Source organism: Pongo abelii, chromosome 6 (assembly GCF_028885655.2).
Source record: "Pongo abelii isolate AG06213 chromosome 6, NHGRI_mPonAbe1-v2.0_pri, whole genome shotgun sequence".
NCBI lineage: Eukaryota > Metazoa > Chordata > Mammalia > Primates > Hominidae > Pongo > Pongo abelii.
In genome coordinates, this window is record NC_071991.2 from 136,012,715 (window position 1) to 136,035,168 (window position 22,454).

General features: G+C 45.1%; 1 protein-coding gene across 6 annotated transcripts in view; it reads right to left on the minus strand.

Annotated features, from left to right (window-relative positions):
* The window catches only part of SVOPL (SVOP like), a 105,153-nt gene that overhangs the window by 36,720 nt on the left and 45,979 nt on the right, over positions 1–22,454 (minus strand). For all 6 annotated transcript variants that reach the window (XR_008527599.2, XM_054560667.2, XM_054560666.1 and 3 more), the window contains 2 exons: positions 16,736–16,861; positions 12,765–12,893 (listed from right to left, as the gene is read on the minus strand). Coding sequence is in view for 5 of the 6 variants with exons in the window: in XM_054560667.2 (XP_054416642.2) it covers positions 12,765–12,893; positions 16,736–16,861 (255 nt within the window). In the remaining variant the exon portion in view is untranslated. The remainder of the gene's footprint in view (positions 1–12,764; positions 12,894–16,735; positions 16,862–22,454) is intronic.

The following is a 22,454-nucleotide window of genomic DNA, read 5'->3' on the forward strand; positions in this document are numbered from 1 at the left end:
TGCCATGGCTCAGTCCCTTCTGCTCTGATCACACACACACACAGAAAACACACACACACACACACACACACACACACACACCCCCCTACACCCCACCTGGTTCTAAGCATCTGGGCTATTTTTTATTCCTTCATATGTGATGCTCATTTCATTAACCAGATTGTAAGACTGTAACCCGACTGAAGGCAGGGTCTACTGCCAGTAGCTCTGGGCCTTGCTCAAGAGATGACTGTGGAGGGCTGGACACGGTGGTTCATGCCTGTGATCCCAGCACTTTGGGAGGCCGAGGCAGGCAGATCACCTGAGGTCAGGGGTTTGAGACTAGCCTGGCCAACATGGTAAAATCCCGTCTATACTAAAAATACAAGAAATTTAGCCAGGTGTGATGGCATGCACCTGTAATCCCAGCTGCTCGGGAGGCTGAGGCAGGAGAATCACTTGAACCTGGGAAGTGGAGGTTGCAGTGAACCGGGATCACGCCACTGCACTCCAGCCTGGGTGACAAGAGCAAGACTCCATCTCAAAAAACAAACAAACAAACAGACGACTGTGAAGAAGATCACTTAATGGGCGTGATGGATGGAGGCCACAAGCTGAAGGCTTGAGAAGAAAAGTGGGGAGGAGGAGGAAGTGGGGACAGAAGGATGAAGAGGGAAGGTGAAGAATGGGGGATGGAGAAGGTGGAGGGAGAGGTGAGGTAGGAAAGGAAAAGCAGAGGAAGTAGGATGTGGAGGGAGGAGGCCAGACAGAGGAGCTAGGGGTGGAAAGGGAGGATGGAGAATGTGCAGGGAAGATGGGAGATAGGGGGTTGTGGAGGGAGGATGGGGGAGGGAGGAAAAAGGAGGAGGAAAGAGGAGAAATAACTTATTTCTGACCTCAGTGCTCCTCAGTCCTGGAGTTGCAACTACTGCATTCAATTCACAAAGCACATGCCAAGAACGGTTGTACTCAGCTATCTTATAATCTTACAGCTATCCATGGTTTTGAGTTAATTATCTCTGCTAAGACTTTTTCTTTTTGCAACTGTTTTTATTGTTTACACTATTGACAATCAGAATTTTACAGACACCTAAAGATTATGTTCTAGTCTCTATAAACCATAATAGCTTTCTTCTTTTAATCATAGTTGCCTAGCAACTAGTTCATCCTCCCACCCTGCTTTGCTTGGTAGGATGTGATTGTCAGTATCTCAGTAGGAAGGAAGAAGTGAGCTGACGCTGTTATAGTAGCTTTCTGAACTCCAAACCCATGAGAGTGTATTTCCAATGTTTAAAAAATAAACTAGAATAATGGAATCATTCTGAATCCTTTGGAAGAAAGTTTGGGTTTCTTGTTTAATATAGTTTGGATATTTGTCCCCTCCAAGTCTCATGTTGAAATGTGATCCCCAGTGTCGGGGGTGGAGCCTTATGGGAGATGTTTGGGTCATGGGGGCGGATCCCTCATGAAGGGCTTGGTGCCCTCCCTGCAGTAACGAGTGAGTTCTCACTCTACCAGTTTATGCAACAGCTGGTTTAAAAGAGCCTCGCACCTCTCTTGCTCCTTCTCTCACCATGTAACATGCCTGCTCCCTGTTCACTTTCTGTCATGTGTAGAGGCTTCCTGAGGCCTCACCAGAAGCCATGCAGATGCTGGTGCCGTGATTGTACAGTCTGCAGAACCATGAGCCAAATAAACCTCTTTTAATAGTCACCCAGTCTCAGGTATTCCTTTATAGCAATGCAAAACGAACAGACACACTGCTCCAGTTATAATAGGTTTTGAGATACATATAATAATGGCGGCAACACTCCAAAGAAGAAAGTGAGAACACCTTACCAAAATACAGTGATGAATATGGGGAAGGTTTGGCACACTGAATGCTCACGATATTTGCATTACTATGGAGCACACGCCACCTCACACTTACAATGCAGGCCAGATGGTAGTGGGATTCAAGACTTTTGTCATCAGTGATGTCCTCGGCAACCAGTCAGGAACACCCAGGGAAGCCCACCTCTTGCCTGCGTGTAGGACACTCAGACATCACTTGTCCCGTGGCGGCTACAGGATCCCGAGAATGCAAGGATTCAGGTCATGGGTAGCACTGCTGGTATGGACCCATCTCAGACACAGAGCATGAGTTGAGGGCAGAAGAGCTTTCCCATGGTCCTGCCAGCCCTAGCAAGTTTGTGTACCAGCAGCTTTTCTCTGTACCTCCTGGTCTCCCTGTTATGCATTCATTCCCTGCCTCGGCGGTGACACCATCTCATTCTGCCAGATGTCTAGTATCCTTGGATCCTGTCCTTCCTCAACCTATCAAAATCTGCACTGAGGGTCTGGTGCAGTGGCTCACACCTATTCTCTCAGCACTTTGGGAGGCAGAGATGAGAGGACTGCTTGAGGCCAGGATTTGAGACCAGCCTGAGCAACATAGCAAGACCTCATCTCTATGAAAAAATAAGAAAATTAAGGCCAGGCATGGTGGCTCATGCCTGTAATCCCAGCACTTTTGGAGGCCAAGGTGGGAGGATCACTTGGGGCCAGAAATTTAAGACCAGCCTGGGCCAGTGAGACCCTGTCACTACAAAATAAGAAAAAAAAAAAAAAAATTAGCCGGGGGTGGTGGTGTGCACCTATAGTCCCAGCTATTCAGGAGGCAGAGGCAGGAGGATCACTTCAGCTCAGCAGGTTGAGGCTGCAGTGGGCCAAGGTCACACCACTGCACTCCAGCTTGGATGACAGAACGAGACCCCGTCTTTTAAAAAATCAAGTAAATAAAAATGAAAAAATTAGCCAGGCATGGTGGCACACGCCTTCAATTCCAACTACTTTGGAGGCTGAGGAGGATTGCTTAAGCCCAGGAGTTCAAGACCAGCCTGGACAACATGTCAAAACCCTGTCTCCTCAAAAAACTGTACAAAAATAGCCAGGCATGGTGGCATACACCTGTAGTTCTAGCTACTCAGGAGCTTAGGCAGGAGGATTGCTTGAGCCCAGGCGGTCAAGGCCGCAGTGAGCCAAGATCGCACCACTGCACTGTAGTCTGGGTGACAGAGCAAGATCCTGTCTCAGAAATTTTAAAAGGTTAATATGGGCCGGGCGCAGTGGCTCATGCCTGTAATCCCAGCACTTTGGGAGGCCAAGGCAGATGGATCACCTGAGGTCGGGAGTTCGAGACCAGCCTGACCAACATGGAGAAACCCCATCTCTACTAAAAACACAAAATTAGCTGGGCGTGGTGGCACATGCCTGTAATCCCAGCTACTTGGGAGGCTGAGGCAGGAGAATCGCTTGAACCCAGGAAGCAGTGGTTGCAGTGAGCCAAGATTGCACCATTGCACTCCAGCCTGGGCGACAAGAGCAAAACTGTCTCAAAAAAAAAAAAAAAAAAAAAAAAAAGTTAATATGGTAAATTTTTTGTTGTGTATATTTTGCCACAATAAAAAGACTCAAAAGGGGGAAACAAAGCTGGTTGGAGGAGGAAAATGAGGAGTTCTGCTTTACTTTTTTTTTTTTTTTTAAATAGAGATGGGGGTGGGGGGGGGTCTCACTATATTGCCCAGGCTGGTCTCGAACTCCTGGCTTCAAGCAACCCTCCTGCCCCAGCCTCCCAAAGAAACGGGATTACAGGTGTGAACCACCACACCCAGCCAGGAGTTTTGTTTTAAACTTGATAAATATGAGATTTATATGCTTGTCAACTCCAAGAATAAATGTCCTGTGGAGAGAGAAAGGTAAGGAGCTGGAATGTAGGCCGGAGCCAGGGATGAACACGTGGAGATGGTGAACTCTTGTAGTTAGTTTAGGTCACACACATGCCCAAATGTGCCTGATCGCATGTTAAAGATGCTTCTTGCTGTTCTCCAGGGAAATGGCTTCTTCAACCAATTCACAAGGAATCCTATCAAAATGGGTGCCATTTAGCAATCAAGAAATTGGTAATTGCTGTTAAGAGGGTTTTAAAGCTATAAAAATACTTCAGAGAACAACCACAAAAGTAAGTAAGCCACACAACACAGAAAATAAAAGTGATGAATCTGATAGAAAACTATTTTTTTTTTTCTTAAACAGTCTCACTCAGTCACCAGGGCTGGAGTGCAGTGGTGTGATCTCAGCTTACTGCAACCTCCTCCTCCCAGATGCAAGTGATTCTCCTGCCTCAGCCTCCCAAGTAGCTGGGAGTATCTGGGACTACAGGCGCGCACCACTAAACCCAGCTAATTTTTTCTATTTTTAGTAGAGATGAGGTTTCACCATGTTGGTCAGGCTGGTCTTGAACTCCTGACCCAGTGATTCACCTGCCTCAGCCTCCCAAAGTGCTGGGATTACAGGCGTGAGCCACTGGGCCCGGCCGAAAAATAATAATTTTTAAAATTCTGTTTATAAAATAATTTTTAAAACAAAGTGGATAGGAATACATTTTTATGAGAAATGTGCAGTACTGACATTAGTTATAAAATGTTGCTGAGAAAAATAAAAAGAAATAAATGGGGAAATACACTTAAAGCAGGGCAAGAATACTCAGTATTATAAAGATACTGATTCTCTCTACATTATTAGCCTATAATGTCAATAAAATCTCAAACTCTCATAGGATTTTTTTTTTTTTTTTTTTGAGACAGAGTTTCATTATGTTGCCCAGGCTGGAGTAAAGTGGTGTGATCTCAGCTCACTGCAACCTCCGCCTCCCGGGTTCAAGTGATTCTCGTGCCTCGGCCTCCCAAGTAGCTGGGATTACAGGTGTCTGCCACCAAGCCTGGCTAGTTTTTGTATTTTTAGTAAAGACAGAGTTTCATCATGTTGGCCAGGCTGGTCTCGAACTCTTGGCCTCAGGTGACCCACCCGCCTCGGCCTCCCAAAGTACTGGGATTACCGATGTGAGCCACCGCACCCGGTGGATTTTATTTTAATTAACTAATTTATTTATTTTGAGGAGAAGGTGGGAGTAGATCTTAATAAAGTGGCTCCAAAATTTTTCTAGTAAAATAAGCCTGAAAATATAGCTTGGAAAATTCTGAAAAAGATGTTTGACCAGGGGAATTTACCCTATCAGAAATGAAAAGTATATTATAAAATACTATAATTAAAACAGTGTCATATCATACCAGTAACGGACATGTCTATCCTTTTCTTGACAACTTGAAACGTTCTCTTTATCATGTAGTAAATCCCCATATATACTTGAATCTACAAATCTATCATTAGAACAGATTATTCAAAAATAGATTAAAATATATAATGAATGGATTATTCAAAATATATACATCATGGGCTGGGTGTGGTGGTAGACACCTGTAATCTCAGCACTTTGGGAAGTTGAGGTGGGTGTATCACTTGAGGCCAGGAATTTGAGACCAGCCTGCCCAACATGGTGAAACCCCATCTGTACTAAAAATACAAAAATTAGTTAGGTGTGGTGGTACAAGCCTGTAATCCCAGCTACTCAGGAGGCTGAAGCATGAAAAACACTTGAACTCAGGAGGCAGAGGTTGCAGAGAGCCAAGATCGCTCTACTGCACGCCAGCCTGGGTGACAGAGCGAGACTCCATCTCATTCATATATATATATATCTCATCATATATATATATATATCATCTCATCATATATATATATATCATCTCATCATATATATATACACACACACACACACACACACATATACACACACACACACATGCCCCAGAGAAACTGGTTAGTCATGTGGATATAACAAAGCTAAATCTGTACCATGTTTCTTATACCCAATTAAACCCACAGAGTTCTAACATTTAAATATTAAGAATAAAACCAAATCCGCCAGACGTAGTGGCTCATGCCTGTAATTCCAGCACTTTGGGAGGCCGAGGCAGGCAGATCACTTGAGGTCAGGAGTTTGAGACCAACCTGGCCAACATGGTGAAACACCATCTCTGCTAAAAATACAAAAACTAGCCAGGCATGGTGGCGGGCACCTGTAATCCCAGCTACTCAGAAGGCTGAGGCAGGAGAATCGCTTGAACCCAGGAGGCAGAGGTTGCAGTGAGCTGAGATCGTGCCACTGCACTCCAGCCTGGCCAAGAGAGCGAGCCTCCATCTCAAAAAATAAAAAATAAAATAAATAAAAAATAAAACAAATTGGCCGGGTGTTGTGGCTCACACCTGTAATCCCAGTACTTTGCGAGGTCAATGCAGGTGGATCACTTGAGGTCAGGAGTTCGAGACCAGCCTGGCCAACATGGTGAAACCCCATCTCTACTAAAATATAAAAATTAGGAGGGTGTGGTGGCCTGTGCCTGTAATCCCAGCTACTTGAGGGGCTAAAGCAGGAGAATCGCTTGGACCCAGGAAGGGGAGTTTTCAGTGTGCCGAGATGGCGCCACTGTACTCTAGCCTGGGCAGCAGAGTGAGACTCCACCTCAAAAAAAAAAAAAAGAATAAAACTGAATTAACACAATAGAAAGGAGACGCAAAAAACTCACTAGTAATAAAAACTGCAAAAGTCAATAAAAATGTTAATAAATCTAAATAAATACTGGCTCCAAAATAATGACAATTTAGAAAAACTTATGAACAAAGTGTAACCGAAATCCTGGGCAAACAAGATTTGGAAGAAAATAATTGGCAAGATCATATTTAGTGTCCGTGTATTGTCTAGCTTGTGAGGTCAAGATTGCAGTGAACTATGATTGAACCACTGCACTGCCGCTGGGTGACAGGGTGAGACTCCATCACAAAAAATAGCTAAAATAAAAGTTGAAATTATAAAAAAACAAAATAAACTTAAGTTCAAAGAAAAAAAAGAATTTAAGATCCAAAGCCATATAAATGAGAGAGGAGAAAGAAAAAACCAGTTTTACCAGATAAAGGTAGCAAATAGTATTAAATATTGTAAATGTGTGTTTTCAATAGTTAAGGGCTACCTCTAGAATAAAAGAAAGTACATTAATTCCAAGTCAATAAAAGGAAGTACAGGGGAGGGAAAGGCAAACTCAATCTAATAGAAGTTAGTCAAGGAGACAAGGAAAGACATGATTCAGAAGAAACAAAATATCTTCCTGAAACTGTGCACACAAATAAGAAGAAATACAAAATAAATAACAGGCCAGGCACAGTGGTTCATGCCTGTAATCCCAACACTTTGGGAGGCTGAGGCAGGTGGATCACCTGAGGTCAGGAGTTCAAGACTAGCCTGGCCAAAATGGCAAAAGCCCACCTCTACTAAAAAAATACAAAAATTAACTGGGCATGGTGGCACATGCCTGTAGTCCCAGCTACTTGGGAGGCTGAGGCAGGAGAATTGCTTGAACCCGGGAGGCGAAGGTTGCAGTGAGCTGAGATCCCATCACTGCACTCCAGCCTGGGCAACAGAGCAAGATTCTGTCTCAAAAAATATATAAATAAATAAAAATAAATGACAGAAGCCCACATATGCCAGGAGAAGTAAGTGGGTCCAACTCATTATTAAAAGAATATCGGCTGGGCACAGTGGCTCATGCCTGTAATCCCAGCACTTTGGGAGGCTGAGGTGGGTGGACAACGTGAGGTCAGGAGTTCAAGACCAGCCTGGCCAACATTGTGAAACCCTGTCTCTATTAAAAAAACAAAAGTTATTTGGGCGTGGTGGCAGGTGCCTGTAATCCCAGCTACTTGGGAGGCTGAGGCAGGAGAATCGCTTGAACCTGGGAGGTGGAGGTTGCAGTGAGCAGAGACTGTGCCTCTGCACTCCAGCCTGGGTGACAGAGGGAGACTGTCTCAAAAAAAAAAAAAAGAAAAGAAAAGAACGGAAAGGAAAGGAAAAGGAAGGGGGAAAAAATCACCTATAGCTTTACAATCGATACTTTTTTTGAGACAGGGTCTTGCCCTGTTGTCCGGGCTACTAAAATACAGGGTCCAGTACAGCAACGTGATCATAGCTCACTGCAGCCTTGACATCCTAGGCTCAAGCCTCCATAGCTCACTGTGGCCTCAACCTCCTGGACTCAAGCAAACCTCCTGCCTCAACCTCTGAAATAGTTAGTTGGGACTACAGGTGTGTGCCACTATGCCTGGCTTTTTTTTTTGGGGGGGGGGTGGGGGGTGGTAAAGAGGGGTCTTGTTTTGATGCCCAGGCTGGTCTCAAAATCTTGGCCTCAAGTGATCTTCTCATCTCAGCCTCCCAAAGTGCTGGCATTACGGGCCTGAGCTATCTCACACCCGGACTCAAGAAATACATTTAAAGCAAAGCAGTATAGAAAGATTAAAAATAAAGAGCTGAAAAAAGATGCACATGGAAAATACTAACCAAAGCTACTTTCAATATGTTAACATGAGAGAAAATAGAATTTAAGGCCCTTCATTCTCAAAGACAATGATTTTTTTAAAAACTTTTTTTTTTATATTTATTTATGTTTTGAGATGGAGTTTCACTCTTGTTGCCCCAACTGGAGTGCAATGGTGCCATCTCGGCTCACCGCAATCTCTGCCTCCCAGGTTCAAGCATTTCTACTGCCTCAGCCTCCCAAGTAGCTGGGATTACAGGCATGCACCACTATGCCCGGCTAATTTTGTATTTTTACTAGAATCAGGGTTTCTCCATGTTGGTCAGGCTGGTCTGAAACTCCCGATCTCAGGTGAAACTCCCGACCTCAGGTAACCACCCACCTCAGTCTCTCAAAGTGCTGGGATTACAGGCGTGAGCCACTGCACCCAGCTTTTTAAAAAATTTTTAAACAGATTAAGGCAGCCACAAAAAAGAATGAAATCATGTCCTTTACAACAACATGCATGCAGCTGGAGTCCATTATCCTAAGAAAATTAATGCAGGAACAGAAAGCCAAATACCATATGTTCTCACTTTTAAGTGGGAGCTCAACATTGGGTACTCATGGACATAAAGAGGACAGTAATAGACACTGCAGACTACTAGAGTGGGGAGGGAAAGGGCAAGGGCTGAAAAACTAACTATTGGGTAATATGCTCGCTGCCTGGATGACAGGATCAATCATACCCCAGCATCATGCAATAGACCCATGTAACACCATGTAATGAACGTGCACACATACCCCCTGAATCTAAAATAAGAGTCAGCTGGGTACAGTGGTTCACACCTGTAATCCCATAACTTTGGGAGGCCAAGGAGGGAGGACTGCTTGACCCCAGGAGTTCAAGACTGGCCTGAGCAACAAAGCAAGACCCCATGTTTACAAGAAATTTAAAAATTAGCCGGGTATGGTGGTGCACACCTGTGGTCCTAGCTATTCTGGAGGCTGAGGTAGGAGGATTGAGCCTGGAAAGTCAAGGCTACAGTGAGCTATGACAGCACTACTGCACTCCAACCGGGGTGACAGAGTGAAACCTCATCACAAAAAATAACTAAATAAAAGTTGAAATTATTTTTTAAAAAGTTAAATTCAGTTTAGACAACTACAACAAAAAAAATGTAAGGTCCAAAGCCATATAAGGATAAAGAAATACTTCAAGTAATAAGACTAAAGCATGGACAAAATATCAATCATATGCTAGAATGCAATGAAAAGACAGCCTCAGCTGGGCTCGGGGCCTCATGCCTGTAATCCCAGCACTTTGGGAGGCCGAGGAGGGCGGATCACCTGAGGTCAGGAGTTTGAGACCAGCCTGACCAACATGGCGAAACCCCATCTCTACTAAAAACACAAATATTAGCCAGGCATGGTGGCAGGCGCCTGTAATCCCAGCTCCTCAGGAAGCTGAGACTGGAGAATCGCTTGAACCCAGGAGGCAGAGGTTGCAGTGAGCCAAGATCATGCCACTACACTCCAGCCTGGATGATAAGAGCGAAACTCCACCTGAAAAAAAAAAAGATAACCTCAAAATTTATGAAATATACCCTATTAGGCCTATAAGGAGAAATGGAGAAAGTCATTGTCTTTTTGAAAAACTGTTAACTCAAGAGGCAAAAATCTAGAAGTATCAAATATATATATATACACACACATATATATACATATATACATATATACACATATATACATATATATAGTCAATGAGTGTGTATGTATATATAGTCAATGGGTATATACAGTCAATGAGTATATATGTATGTGTATGTATACACACACATACACATATATACTCAATGAGAACACAGATTCTTTTTAAACACTCTTGTAATATTAACAAGAATTCCCTATATAGAGGACAAATAGAAAGTTTCAATAAATTCCAAATAACAACATCCTCTTAACCAAAATACAATTACATTATAATAACATAGCTAACAGATAACTCAGTGGTTTAAAAAATGAATGTTGAGAAATAGAAATACAATTACTTTTGAGACATGAATGTAGCTAATTGTTTATTAAAAATAAAAAACACTGAAAATAAATGATCATCTAAGTGTTGAACTCAACAAGCTAGAACAAAAAAAGTCAAAGAAAATAAAGTGGAAATCAGCCAAAAAAAAAAAATCAATAAAGAGAATGGACCCCCCAAAAGCCTGCTGTTTGAAGTCTAATGAAATAGACAAACTTCTAGTAAGCTGAACCAAGAAAAGAGAGAGAAAGCACAAATAAACAGTATTAAAAATAAAAAGGGCACATTATTGCACAGATTTTTAAAATTCAGAACACTGAAAACATTATATCAATAAATTTGAAAATCTAGATAAATTAAATAATTTTCTTTAAAATATATATAACGAAGGCTGGGCGTGGTGGCTCACACCTGTAATCCTAGCACTTTGGGAGCCTGAGTTGGGCAGATCTCTTGAGCTCGGGAGTTCAAGATCAGCCTGGGCAACATGGTGGAAACACTGTCTCTACAAAAAACACAAAAAATTAGCCGGGTGTTGGTGGCTTGTACTGATAGTCCTAGCTACTCAGGAGGCTGAGGCAGGAGGATCACTTGAACCCAGGAGGCAGAGGTTGCAGTAAGCTGAGATCATGCTACTATACTCCAGCCTGGACGATAGAGCGAGACTCTTATCTCAAAAAAAAAGAAAATTTTTAAAAATAATATATATAACCAAAATTGACTCAATCAAAAGTATAAACAAAAGTAGACTGTAACCTTTAAATAAATTGAATCGTAGTTTTTAAAAAACTCCTCTGCCCAGGATGTAGTGAAACTGGATCCCTTGTGCACTGTTGGTGGGAATGTAAAATGGTTCAGCTGCTGTAGAATACAGTATGGTGATTCCTCAAAAAAATTAAACATAGAATTATCACAGGATCCAGCAATTCCACATCTGGGTATATATCCAGAAGAATTGAAAGTGAGGCCTTGGCCAGGTGCAGTGGCTCACGCCTGTAATCCCAGCACTTTGGGAGGCTGAGAAGGGCGGATCACGAGGTCAGGAGATCACGACCATCCTGGTCAACATGGTGAAACCCCGTCTCTACTAAAAATACAAAAATTAGCTGGGCGTGGTGGCAGGCACCTGTAGTCCCAGCTACTTGGAAGGCTGAGGCAGGAGAATTGCTTGAACCAGGGAGTTGGAGGTTGCAGTGAGTCAAGATCACGCCACTGCACTCCAGCCCGGGCAAGAGTGAGACTCCATCTCAAAAAAAAAAAAAAAAGAAAAAAAAGAAAGTGAGGCCTTGAAGAGCTATCTGGTCACCCGTGTTCATAGTAGCATCAGTCAATAGCTGAACAGTAGAAGTGTTCATCAACAAACACATAAGCAAAACATGGCCTATCCATACAATGAAATATTATTCAGCCTTAACAAGGAAGAAAATTCCGACCTATGCTGTATGGATGAACCTTAAGGACATGATGCGAAATGAAATGAACCAGTCACAAAAAGACAAACACTGTATGATTCTACGTGTGAGGGATCTAGAATAGTCAATTTTATAGAGACAAACAATAGGATAGTGGTTTTTAGAGGGTGGGGGAGGGGGAACAAAGTTTTTGTTTAATGAGTATAGAATTTCAGCTTTGTTAAGATGAAGAGTTCTGGAAATGGATGGTGGTTATGGTTTCATAACAATACAAATGTACTTAATACACTGAACTGTACATTTAAAAACTGTTAAGATAATAAATTGTATGTTATGTATATTTTACCACAATTTAGACACGCCTGTAATCCCAGCACTATGGGAGGCCAAGGCGGGTGGATCATGAGGTCAAGAGATCAAGACCATCTTGGCCAACATGGTGAAACCCTGTCTCTACTAAAAACACAAAAATAGCTGGGTGTAGCAGCGGGCGCCTATAGTCCCAGCTACTCAGGAGGCTGACACAGGAGAATCACTTGAACCCGGGAGGTGGAGGTTGCAGTGAGCTGAGATCGTGCCACTGCACTTCAGCCTGGTGACAGAGCAAGACTCCATCAAAAAAAAAAAAAAGGAACTCTGCTCAACGATGTCTTGCTATCCTCCAACCACTCAAAATAGATATCAGGTCAAACTATTCTAGAGGTAAATTTCACCAAATGTTCAAGGAAGTTAACACCTACCTTATAGAAACGATTTCAGAGATATGAAAAAAAGTCCTGTAATGAGGTTTATAACCTTCATAACAAAATAAAACAAGGCCAGTACAAAAAACAAAACAATCTCCCATCTATTGAAAATGATGCCAAATCATGTGATTAGCTCTGCAAGGTGGGTGTTATTATTCCCATTTTATTGATAAGAAAAACAAACAAAGGTAACTCACTAGGGTCCCATGGCTCACAGGGAAAATGAACGTAGCCTCACATCCTTCCTGGCCATCGCCCTGCATCTAGGACAGGACTAGAGAGCAAGGGTCCCCCCCAATCCAGCCTTCCACAACTGAGGGGATTTCCCAGTGGCCACTGGTGATGGGAGAAGACCTCGGAGGTCAGCACTCACCAGGACGGGCTCCCCCAGCTTCCCCTCCGGCATGACGGAGCGGTTCATCTTGGCAATGCGCTCCAAAGTGGCTAGGGCAGCCTGAGTGTTCCCAGTGGAGACATTGAACCGGGCAGATTCAGGAATAAACTGGGTAGAGATTACAAAGAACATCAGAGTGGCCACTGCTATAGAACCCAGGGGTACAGCTATTATTGCTGTATACACTACAGTCCTAGTTTCCCAAGATAGGAAAAGTATGTAACCAGCTTAAAGGCATGCAATGTAGCAGGTATTCTGTTGGATTCAAAGTTGATTTGGAACAAAAAAGGTCATGTTCTCCTTATCATAGTCCCTTCTAGGATGAGGGCAGACTGATACTCAGTTTTGCACCAATAGGGCCCAACCTAGTTGTTGACATAATGAAATTCTCACTTTCAATTGTTAAATAGCCACTGCCGCAGGCGCCCCCCTCTCCACCCCCTCCCCAGGAACTCCAGGACCTCCCCACCATGCAACCACCAAAGGGTGACAGGAACAGGGGGCTCTAGCACCCACACGGTGGAGGAGTCAGTTCTGATTGTCAAGGCCTTCAACTCACTGAATGCTGAATATTTTGAACATCGCACGCAGAAAACAGTACGGGCTTCCACTGAAGCTGGAGAATCAACTCTGACCACCTCCCGTCTCTCATGCCTCACGCAATCAAGGCTGTTGGCTCTTCCTCAGAAAAGCACCTCCACTGCAGCACCTGGCCCCACATTCCCATGGCCAGAGGGCAGTTTTGGTCCCCCTCTTGGTTATTCTGACACTTGATTTTCCAGCCTTTTTCCTCTTGCCTCATGCCCAGCCTCCACAGCAATATGCCAGCTTCCCAGCACATAATCTCTTCCACAGTCAGAAGTCGCCTCCTTCAACACCTCCACAATCCCTTTAAAACAGTCCAGAGGTCTTTTTATTTTTTGCACTTAATATGCCAGGAATTCTTAGGGAGAAGTTTCCAGCAGCTCAGGTTCCCCACCATGGTTCTCACAAATTTGCCTCTCTGGGTGGAGCAGGGCTGGTGCTTCAGCCAAACCCAGGTATACTTCCCTTTGGCTTTCTTGTTTTTTTGTTTTGTTTTGTTTTTTGAAATGGAGTCTTGCTCTGTCACCCCGGCTGGGTGCAGTGGTGTAATCTCAGCTCACTGCAACCTCCACCTCCCGGGTTCAAGCGATTCTCCTGCCTCAGCCCCCTGAGTAGCTGGGATTACAGGCACGCACCACCACGCCTGGCTAATTTTTGTATTTTTAGTAGAGATGGGGTTTCACCATGTTGGTCAGGCTGGTCTCGAACTCCTGACCTAGTGATCCACCCACCTCAGCCTCCCAAAGTGCTGGGATTACAGGCGTGAGCTACCGCGCCCGGCCGGCTTGTTTTTCTGATCATTTTCTGCCTGAGTTTCAGGAAGCTATCTCGGCTCCTAGAGTTCTTAGTGTACTCAATATGCACATCAATTCCCTTGACAAGAATCTGGCCCATAACTTGTTTGTTTACAACAATGCCAACAGCACACTGGGTAGCATCATAGACTCCTCCAGTTCTGCCACAGTAACACCTGGGGGCATTCCTTTTGAACAGCGCTCATCCCCTTGATGTCTACAATATCACCTTCTTACAGATTCATAGGTATGTGGCCAAAGGAACAACTCCAGAGGTCTGGTGACCTCTCCTCTTTCCCTTTGTGTAGGTCGTTTTGGTGACTTACTGGAAGATGGCAGTTCTGGTCAAAAGGAAGCCCTTTTTGTTGGTTTTTTGTTTGAGAGACAGAGTCTTGCTCTGTTGCCCAGTCTAGAAGGCAGTGGTGCAATCATAGCTGACTGCAGCCTTGACCAACCAGGCCCAAGCAACCCTCCCATCTCAGCCTCCTGAGGAGCTGGGACCACAGGCACAGACCACAACACCCGGCTAAAATTTTTATTTTTAGTAGAGATGGGGTTCTGCCATGTTGCCCGGGCTGGTCTTGAACTCCCGGGCTCAACTGATCTTCCTGCCTTGGTTTTCCAAAGTGCTGGGATTACAGACATGAGCCACCACGTCTGACCAGCAGAAAGTCTTAGACTACACCAACAGAGGCAGACAATCTGCCCACAGGAAGCAAGTGGCTTACTAAGCTAACTGGTCCCCGAGCACCTGGGGGCCTGGGTGTGATTCTCAGCAAAAGTGCACTGCATAGAAGGCACTGGCCAACTGGGCTTGTCCAGAAGAAAATGGACATGGCTCTGGGACAGCCTCAGCTGTCATGAGGAAGACTTGAAGGTAATGACATTACTTAGAGAAGGAAAGGCTTAGTGGGGCATAGATTCATACATATTTAAGAGGATGATGGCCGGGCGCGGTGGTTCACACCTGCAATCCCAGCACTTTGGGAGGCCGAGGTGGGCGGATCACAAGGTCAGGAGGTTGAGACCAGCCCGGCCAACATGGTGAAACCCCGTCTCCACTAAAAATACAAAAATTAGTTGGGTGTGGTGGCATACACCTGGCGCCTGTAGTCCCAGCTACTCTGGAGGCTGAGGCAGGAGAATCGCTTGAACCCGGGAGGCAGAGGTTGCGGAGAGCCGAGATCGCACCATTGCACTCCAGCCTGGGCAACAAGAGTGAAACGCCATCTCATAAAAGAAAAATGAAAAAAAGATGACATGGCAAGAAGATAGCTCTATGGTTTTCCTGAGAGACAGACTAGGACCTGCAGGTAAATTTATAGGGAGAAAATTCTGCTCAACATAGGAAAGACTTTAACAACTAGGGGTGCCTGGAGATGGGGTATACTGTTGAAATCTATAAAGTAGTCACATGCCTGGCCAGGTGTGGTGGCTCACACCTGTAATCCCAGCCCTTTGGGAGGCTGAGACAGGTGGATCACTAGGTCAGGAGTTCAAGACCAGCCTGGCCAACGTGGTGAAACCCCATCTCTACTAAAATATAAAAGTTAGCTGGGCGTGGTGGTGCATGCCTGTAACCCCAGATACTCGGGAGGCTGAGGCAGGAGAATCACTTGAACACGGGAGGTGGAGGTTGCAGGGAGCCGAGATTGTGCCATTGCACTCCAGCCTGGGCAATAGAGTAAGACTCCGTTTCAAAAAAAAAAAAAAAAGTAGTCACATGCCTGCAGCTAGCAGCATTCTGGCAGAGACCTGCTTCTACAGGGCATGCCTGTATTGAGTCAAGGTTTAGAATGAATGGCCATCAAGGACCTTTCTGAATTCTGACATTCTTTGATTCCGTAGGGTAGGTGACACCAAAATAAAACCCCGGTTCTGCCGAGTGGTCAATCTTGTCTTTGAATGAGTAGAATTGTACTGCAAATTAAGGAAGATGATGATTCTACAGTTGAACAACTTACAGATGAGTGGGACAGGAGGAGGACACGCCAACCAGCAGGCCTGTGGTGGCCCGGGAGTATGTCAACAGCATCCAACAGGTGGGTGCTGAAGGATAGAGTGGAGTCAGCAAAAACAGGATGGAGCCGTCAGAGAAAACTTCTAGGAAGAGGGGCAATGAGGCAGGCTAAGGGAGGTGAGGGCTGCCCGCTGGTTGAGACAGACTCCCCAATAAAGGTAATAGGATATGAGAAAGATGGCTGGGCGCGGTGGCTTATGCCTGTAATCCCAGCACTTTGGGAGGTCAAGGTGGGTGGATCACCTGAGGCCAAGAGTTCAAGATCAGCCTGGCCAACATGATGAAACCCCTTCTCTGCTAAAAATATAAAAATTAGCCGGGTGTGGTGGCACATGTCTATAATCCCAGCTACTCGGGAGGCTGAGGCAGGAGAATCACCTGAACCTGGGAGGCGGAGGCTGCAGTGAGCCGAGATTGCACCTCTGCACTGCAGCCTGGACAACAAAGAGAGACTCTATCTCGAGGGGGGAAAAAAAAGATGTTTGTGGGGCATGAAGGCCACTGGACCGGCAGGAGGAGGGGACAGGAAGGAGCCACGAGCGCTTCCCCACCTTGAAGGCCACAATGAGGATGATGCCCGGGATGGAGGCGACGCGAATGAGCCAGCGCCACCCGATGGTGGGGATGATCACAGAGGCCAGGCCAATGATGAGCAGGGAGCCCGCAAGCCAGAACACCTAGGAAGAGAGAAGTCCAGGATTAAAGTTCTTTGAGGAATTATGACAATGAAAAAAAAAGGAAAAAAATATATTTTAAAAAAGATTAAAATTCCTTCTGTCCCATGTGCTTTACATATCTTCTTTTGGGAACCACTTTGTCCAGCATTTTGCCATTTTGTTTTGTTTTGAGATAGGGCCCACTCTCTCACCCAGGCTGAAGTGCACAGCATTTTGCCATTTTGTTTTGTTTTGAGATAGGGCCCACTCTCTCACCCAGGCTGAAGTGCAGTGATGCAATCTCGGCTCACTGAACCCTCTGCCTCCTGGGTTCAAGTGATTCTCATGCCTCAGCCTCCCGAGTAGCTGGGATTATAGGCATGCGCCACCATGCCCAGCTCATTTTTTTTGTATTTTTAGTAGAGACAGGATTTCACCATGTTGGCCAGGCTGGTCTCAATTTCCTGACCTCAAATGATCCACCCACCTTAGCCTCCCAAAATGCTGGGATTACAGGTGTGAGCCACTGAGCCTAGCCCGGGGTGACTATTTCATCACTAAAGAACTCTGTTACCAACAAAAACAAGACTATTTCAGAAAGCAGTAAGGGCTGTAAGGAAAATAGAAAAGTGTGATAGAGTGGGACTTGAGTCATCAGAGACAATATTGCTAAAGAGGCAATGAATAAGCAAGCCAGGAACAAGGCTACTGCAGTAGACCAGGTCAGTGATATAGCATTGAATGGGATTTTAGTAGTGAATGGTGAAAAAAAAGGTTTTTTGTTGTTTTTTTTTTTTTTTTTTTTTTGAGACGGAGTCTCGCTCTGTCGCCCAGACTGGAGGGCAGTGGCACAATCTCAGCTCACTGCAACCTCTGCCTCCTGGGTTCAAGCAATTCTCCTGCCTCAGCCTCCTGAGTAGCTGGCATTATAGGCGCGCACCACCACACCCATCTAATTTTTGTATTTTTAGTAGAGACAGTGTTTCACCGTGTTGGTCAGGCTGGTCTCAAACGCCTGACCTCGTGATCCGCCCGCCTCAGCCTCCCAAAGTGCTGAGATTACAGGCATGAGCCACCGATCCAGCAAAATTCTTACCTTTAATTGACACATTTTCAACAAATTGTACAAAAATTTTTTAATGGATGGATTAACACATTTTGGAGATAAAGGTGACACAGTTCACTGATGGACGTTTGGACTGAAGGTCTAATAATAGAGGGTGTGTTAGTAGGGCTTGTGATTGGGGATGAGGGACAGGGAGGGTCCCGGATGGCTCCTGAGTTTGTGTTCCAAGATCACTGAGGGGAAAGTGTTTGCTATTAACTGAGATTGGAAACAGAAATAAGAGGCTTAAGGGGAAGAAGAGATTAGTTCTGAGTATCTGTATTGAGGAGCCTGTAAGACATTCAAGTAACTATCAGGTCACTGGCTGCCTAGGTCTGAAGGTTAAGGAGGTGCTCTAGGTTGTAGAGAAAGATTTTGGGGCCAGTGCAGTGGCTCATGCCTGTTATCCCAACACTTCAGAAGGCTGAGGTAGGGGAATCACTTGAAGCCACGAGTTTGAGACTAGCCTGGGCAACAAAGCAAGACTCCATCTCCACAAAAAAAAATTCAAAAATTCACTAGGCACCATGACATGCACCTGTAGTCCCAGCTACTTAGGAGGCTGAGGTGGAAGGAATCACTTGAGCCCAGGAGTTCGAGGCTGCAGGGAGCTGTGATCACACCAATGTACTCCAGCCTGGGTAACAGAGAGATAAGCTGTCTCTAAAAAAAAAAAAAAAAAAATTGAGGGCTTAGGGGTAAAATATTGGAATATATATATTTCGTCATATATATATTTTGAGTCTCACTCTGCTGCCCAGGGTGGAGTGCAGTGGCGTGATCTCAGCTTACTGCAGTCTCTGCCTCCCAGGTTCAAGCAATTCTCCTGCCTCAGCCTCCTGAGTAGCTGAGATTACAGGTGCATGTACCACGCCTGGCTAATTTTTGTATTTTTAGTCTAAGAGACAGAGTTTCACCATGTTGACCAGGCTCGTCTCCATCTCCTGACCTCAAGTGATCCACCTGCCTCAGCCTCCCAAAGTGCTGGCATTACAGGCATGAGCCACTGCACCTGGCCCAGTATTGGAGCATATTAGATGACCCAGGAGACATGGAAAATAAGACTAGCAAGAGAGAGACATAACCAGAAAGCATGGCAAAGTAACAGGCGCAGGTGGAAGAGAAAATGTCCATAAGAGGGCTTGAGTAGGACCATGCTCAGTCAATAACACCATGTGTAAGACTCAAGCACTAAGTATTAGAAGTGTGCGCCTCCAGTTTTTGTCTGTTTTTTTTGAGACAGAGTCTCACGCTATTGCCCAGACTCGTGTATAGTGGCACAATAAATGGCTCACTGCAGCCTCGGTCCCCTGGTCTCCCGAGCTTAAGTGATCCACCTCAGCCTCCTGAGTAGCTAGGACTACAGGCACACGCCACTACACCCAGCCAATTTTTTTATTTTTATTTTTGCAGAGATGGAGTTTCACCATGTTGCTCAGGCTGGTCTCGAATTCCTGGGCTCAAGCGATCTGCCTGCCTCAGCTTCCCAAAGTGTTGGGATTATAGGCGTGAGCCACCGCATCCGGCCTGTGCCTCCATCTTGACAAAGATTAGAAGAGAGCTGCAGGGATTGAAAAGAATCACTATTCAGTACTTGTTAGATTCTTTTAAAAAATTTTTGTCAGGCCGGGCATGGTGGCTCACACCTGTAATCCCAGCACTTTGGGAGGCCAAGGTAAGTGGATCACTTGAGGTCAGGAGTTAGAGACCAGCCTGGTCAACATGGTGAAATCCCATCTCTACTAAAACTATAAAACATTAGCCAGGCATGGCAGCGCATGCCTATAGTTCTAGCCACTCTGGAGGCAGGAGAATCACTTGAACCAAGGAGGCAGAGGTTGCAGTGAGCCAAGATCACGCCACTGCACTCCAGCCTGGGTGACAGAGAGAGACTTTGTCTCAACAACAAAAAAAAATTGTCACCTATGTTTATTAACAAAAAATAAATTTGAAAGTATTTTCCTACTGCTTTATTTATTGCCAAGTGTATAAGGCTTCAGTGGGAAGGGTCATCTTTTTCCTCGTTCCTCTGAAAAATCAGGGCTTTTGGTTAAGTGTAGATGGGACAGGGCACCTAGACTGACCTGTCTTCTGGATTCGAAACCTCTAATCAATGGCCAGCAGGGGCCTGAGGAGGGATTGGGAGCACCTAAAGGAGGCAATTTTGGCACATTCCCTCAGGTATGAGCCAATTCTGGACTTGCAACCACCAGGATCCTTGGAAGGGAGGTAGGACAGCCTAAAGGGGTAGCAGCTGGGACCTACCACTGAAGGCTCGGTGGGGAAGAAAGTTTATCCTGGATGCATTCCTAGGCTTCTGTCATTCCAGTGAAACTGGTCTTTGGACTATTTGGTGACTGTGTTCTAAATGCTGTTGGATGATGATCATCCCGGGCTCAGAAAACCTTGGAATTGGACCTATGGCTTCAAGCATTCCCAGGCCTCTTTGGTTGGTACAAAATAATAGACAGTGTATCAACCGAAGAACAATCAACCAGCCAAAAATAAACATGCACAGGCACACCTCCTTTTAATCGTGCTTTGCTTTAGTGCACTTTGCAAATATTGCAATTTTTTTTTTAACAAATTGAAGGTTTGTTGCCATCCTGCCTTGAGCAAGTCTATTAGTGCCATTTTTCCATAGCACGTGCTCACTTCATATCTGTCACATTTTAGTAATTCTCACAATATTTCAAACTTTATCATTATTTTTGCATCTGTTATGGTAGTCTGTGACCCATGATTTTCTATGTGTCTTCCACAAAAACAATTATTTTCATTGTTTGGGGGCACCGCAAACTGCACCTATAGAAGATATGAACTCAATAGATGCTGTGGGGTCTCGTGACTCCACTCACTGGCTATTCTTTGGTTTCTCTCCTTTCCTTGAGCCTTCCTATTCCCTGAGATACAACAGTATTGAAATTTGATCAATTAGTAATCCTATAATGGTCTCTAAGTGTTCAACTGAAAGGAAAATTGTGCATCTTTCTTTCTTTACTGAGACAGGGTCTCGCTCTGTTGCCCAGGCTAGAGTGCAGTGGCGCAACCATGGCTCACTGCAACCTCAACTTCCCAGGCTCAAGTGATCCTCCCATCTCAGCCTCTCTAGTAGATGGAACTACAGGTTCATGCCACCACACCCAGCTGATTTTTTTTTTTTTCCTCGCTCTGTCACCCAGGCTGGAGTGCAGAGGCAGGATCTTGGCTCACTGCAACTTCTACCCCCCAGGTACAAGCGATTCTCCTGCCTCTGCCTCCTGAGCAGCTGGGATTACAGGTGCCTGGCACCACACCAAGCTAATTTTTGTATTTTTAGCAGAGACAGGGTTTTACCATGTTGGCCAAACTGGTCTCCAACTCTGACTTCAAGTGATCCTCCCACCTCAGCCTCCCAAAGTGCTGGGATTCCAGGTGTGAGCCACTTGTCTGGCCCAACTTTTTGATTTTTGTAGACATGGGGCCTCGCTGTGTTATCTAGGCTGGTCTCAAACTCCTGGCCTCAAGCAGTCCTCCCACCTTGGCCTCCAAAGTGCTAGGATCACAGGCATAAGCTGCCACACCCAGCCACAGCCCTTATTTAAATCTAAAGCTAGAAATGATTAAGCTTCATGAGGAAGGCATGTCGAAAGCTGAGGTAAGCCGAAAGCTAGGCCTGTTGTACCAAACAGTCAAGTTGTGAATGCAAAGGAAAATTTATTTATTTTTTCTTTTGAGATGGCATTTCATTCTTGTCGCCCAAGCTGGAGTGCAATGGTGCCATCTCAGCTTGGCTCACTGCATGCAACGTCCGCCTCCCAGGTTCAAGCGATTCTCCTGCCTCAGTCTCCCAAGTAGCTGGGATTACAGGCACATGCCACCACACCCGACTAATTTTTTGTATATTTAGTAGAAACAAGGTTTCAACATGTTAGCCAGGCTGGTCGTGAACGCCTGACCTCAGGTGATCTGCCCACCTCTGCCTCCCAAAGTGCTGGGATTACAGGCGTGAGCCACCACTCCCAGCAGAAAAGTTCTTGAAGGAAATGAAAAGCGCTACCCCAGTGAACAAAAGTGGTAAGAAAGTGAAACAGCGTTATGGCTGATACGGAGAAAGTCTGAGTGGTCTGGATAGATCAAAGTGCCACAACATTCCCTTAAGCCAAAGCCTAATCCACAGCAAGGCCCTAACTCTCTTCAATTCTAGGAAGCCTAAGAGAGGTGCTGAAGCTGCTGAAGAAGAGTCTGAAGCTAGCAGGGGTTGGCTCGTGAGGTTAAAGGGAAGATGCTGTCTCCGTAACATAAAAGTACGAGGTGAAACAGCAAGTGCTGCTGGAGAAGCTGCAGCAAGTCATCCAGGAGATCTAGCTAAGATCACTGGTGCAGGTGGCTACACTCAACAGATTTTCAGTGTAGATGAAACCACCTTTCATTGGAAGAAGATGCCATGCAGGACATTCACAACTACAGAGGAAAAAATCAATGCCTATTTCAAAGCTTCAAAGCACGGGCTGAATCTCTTATTAGGGG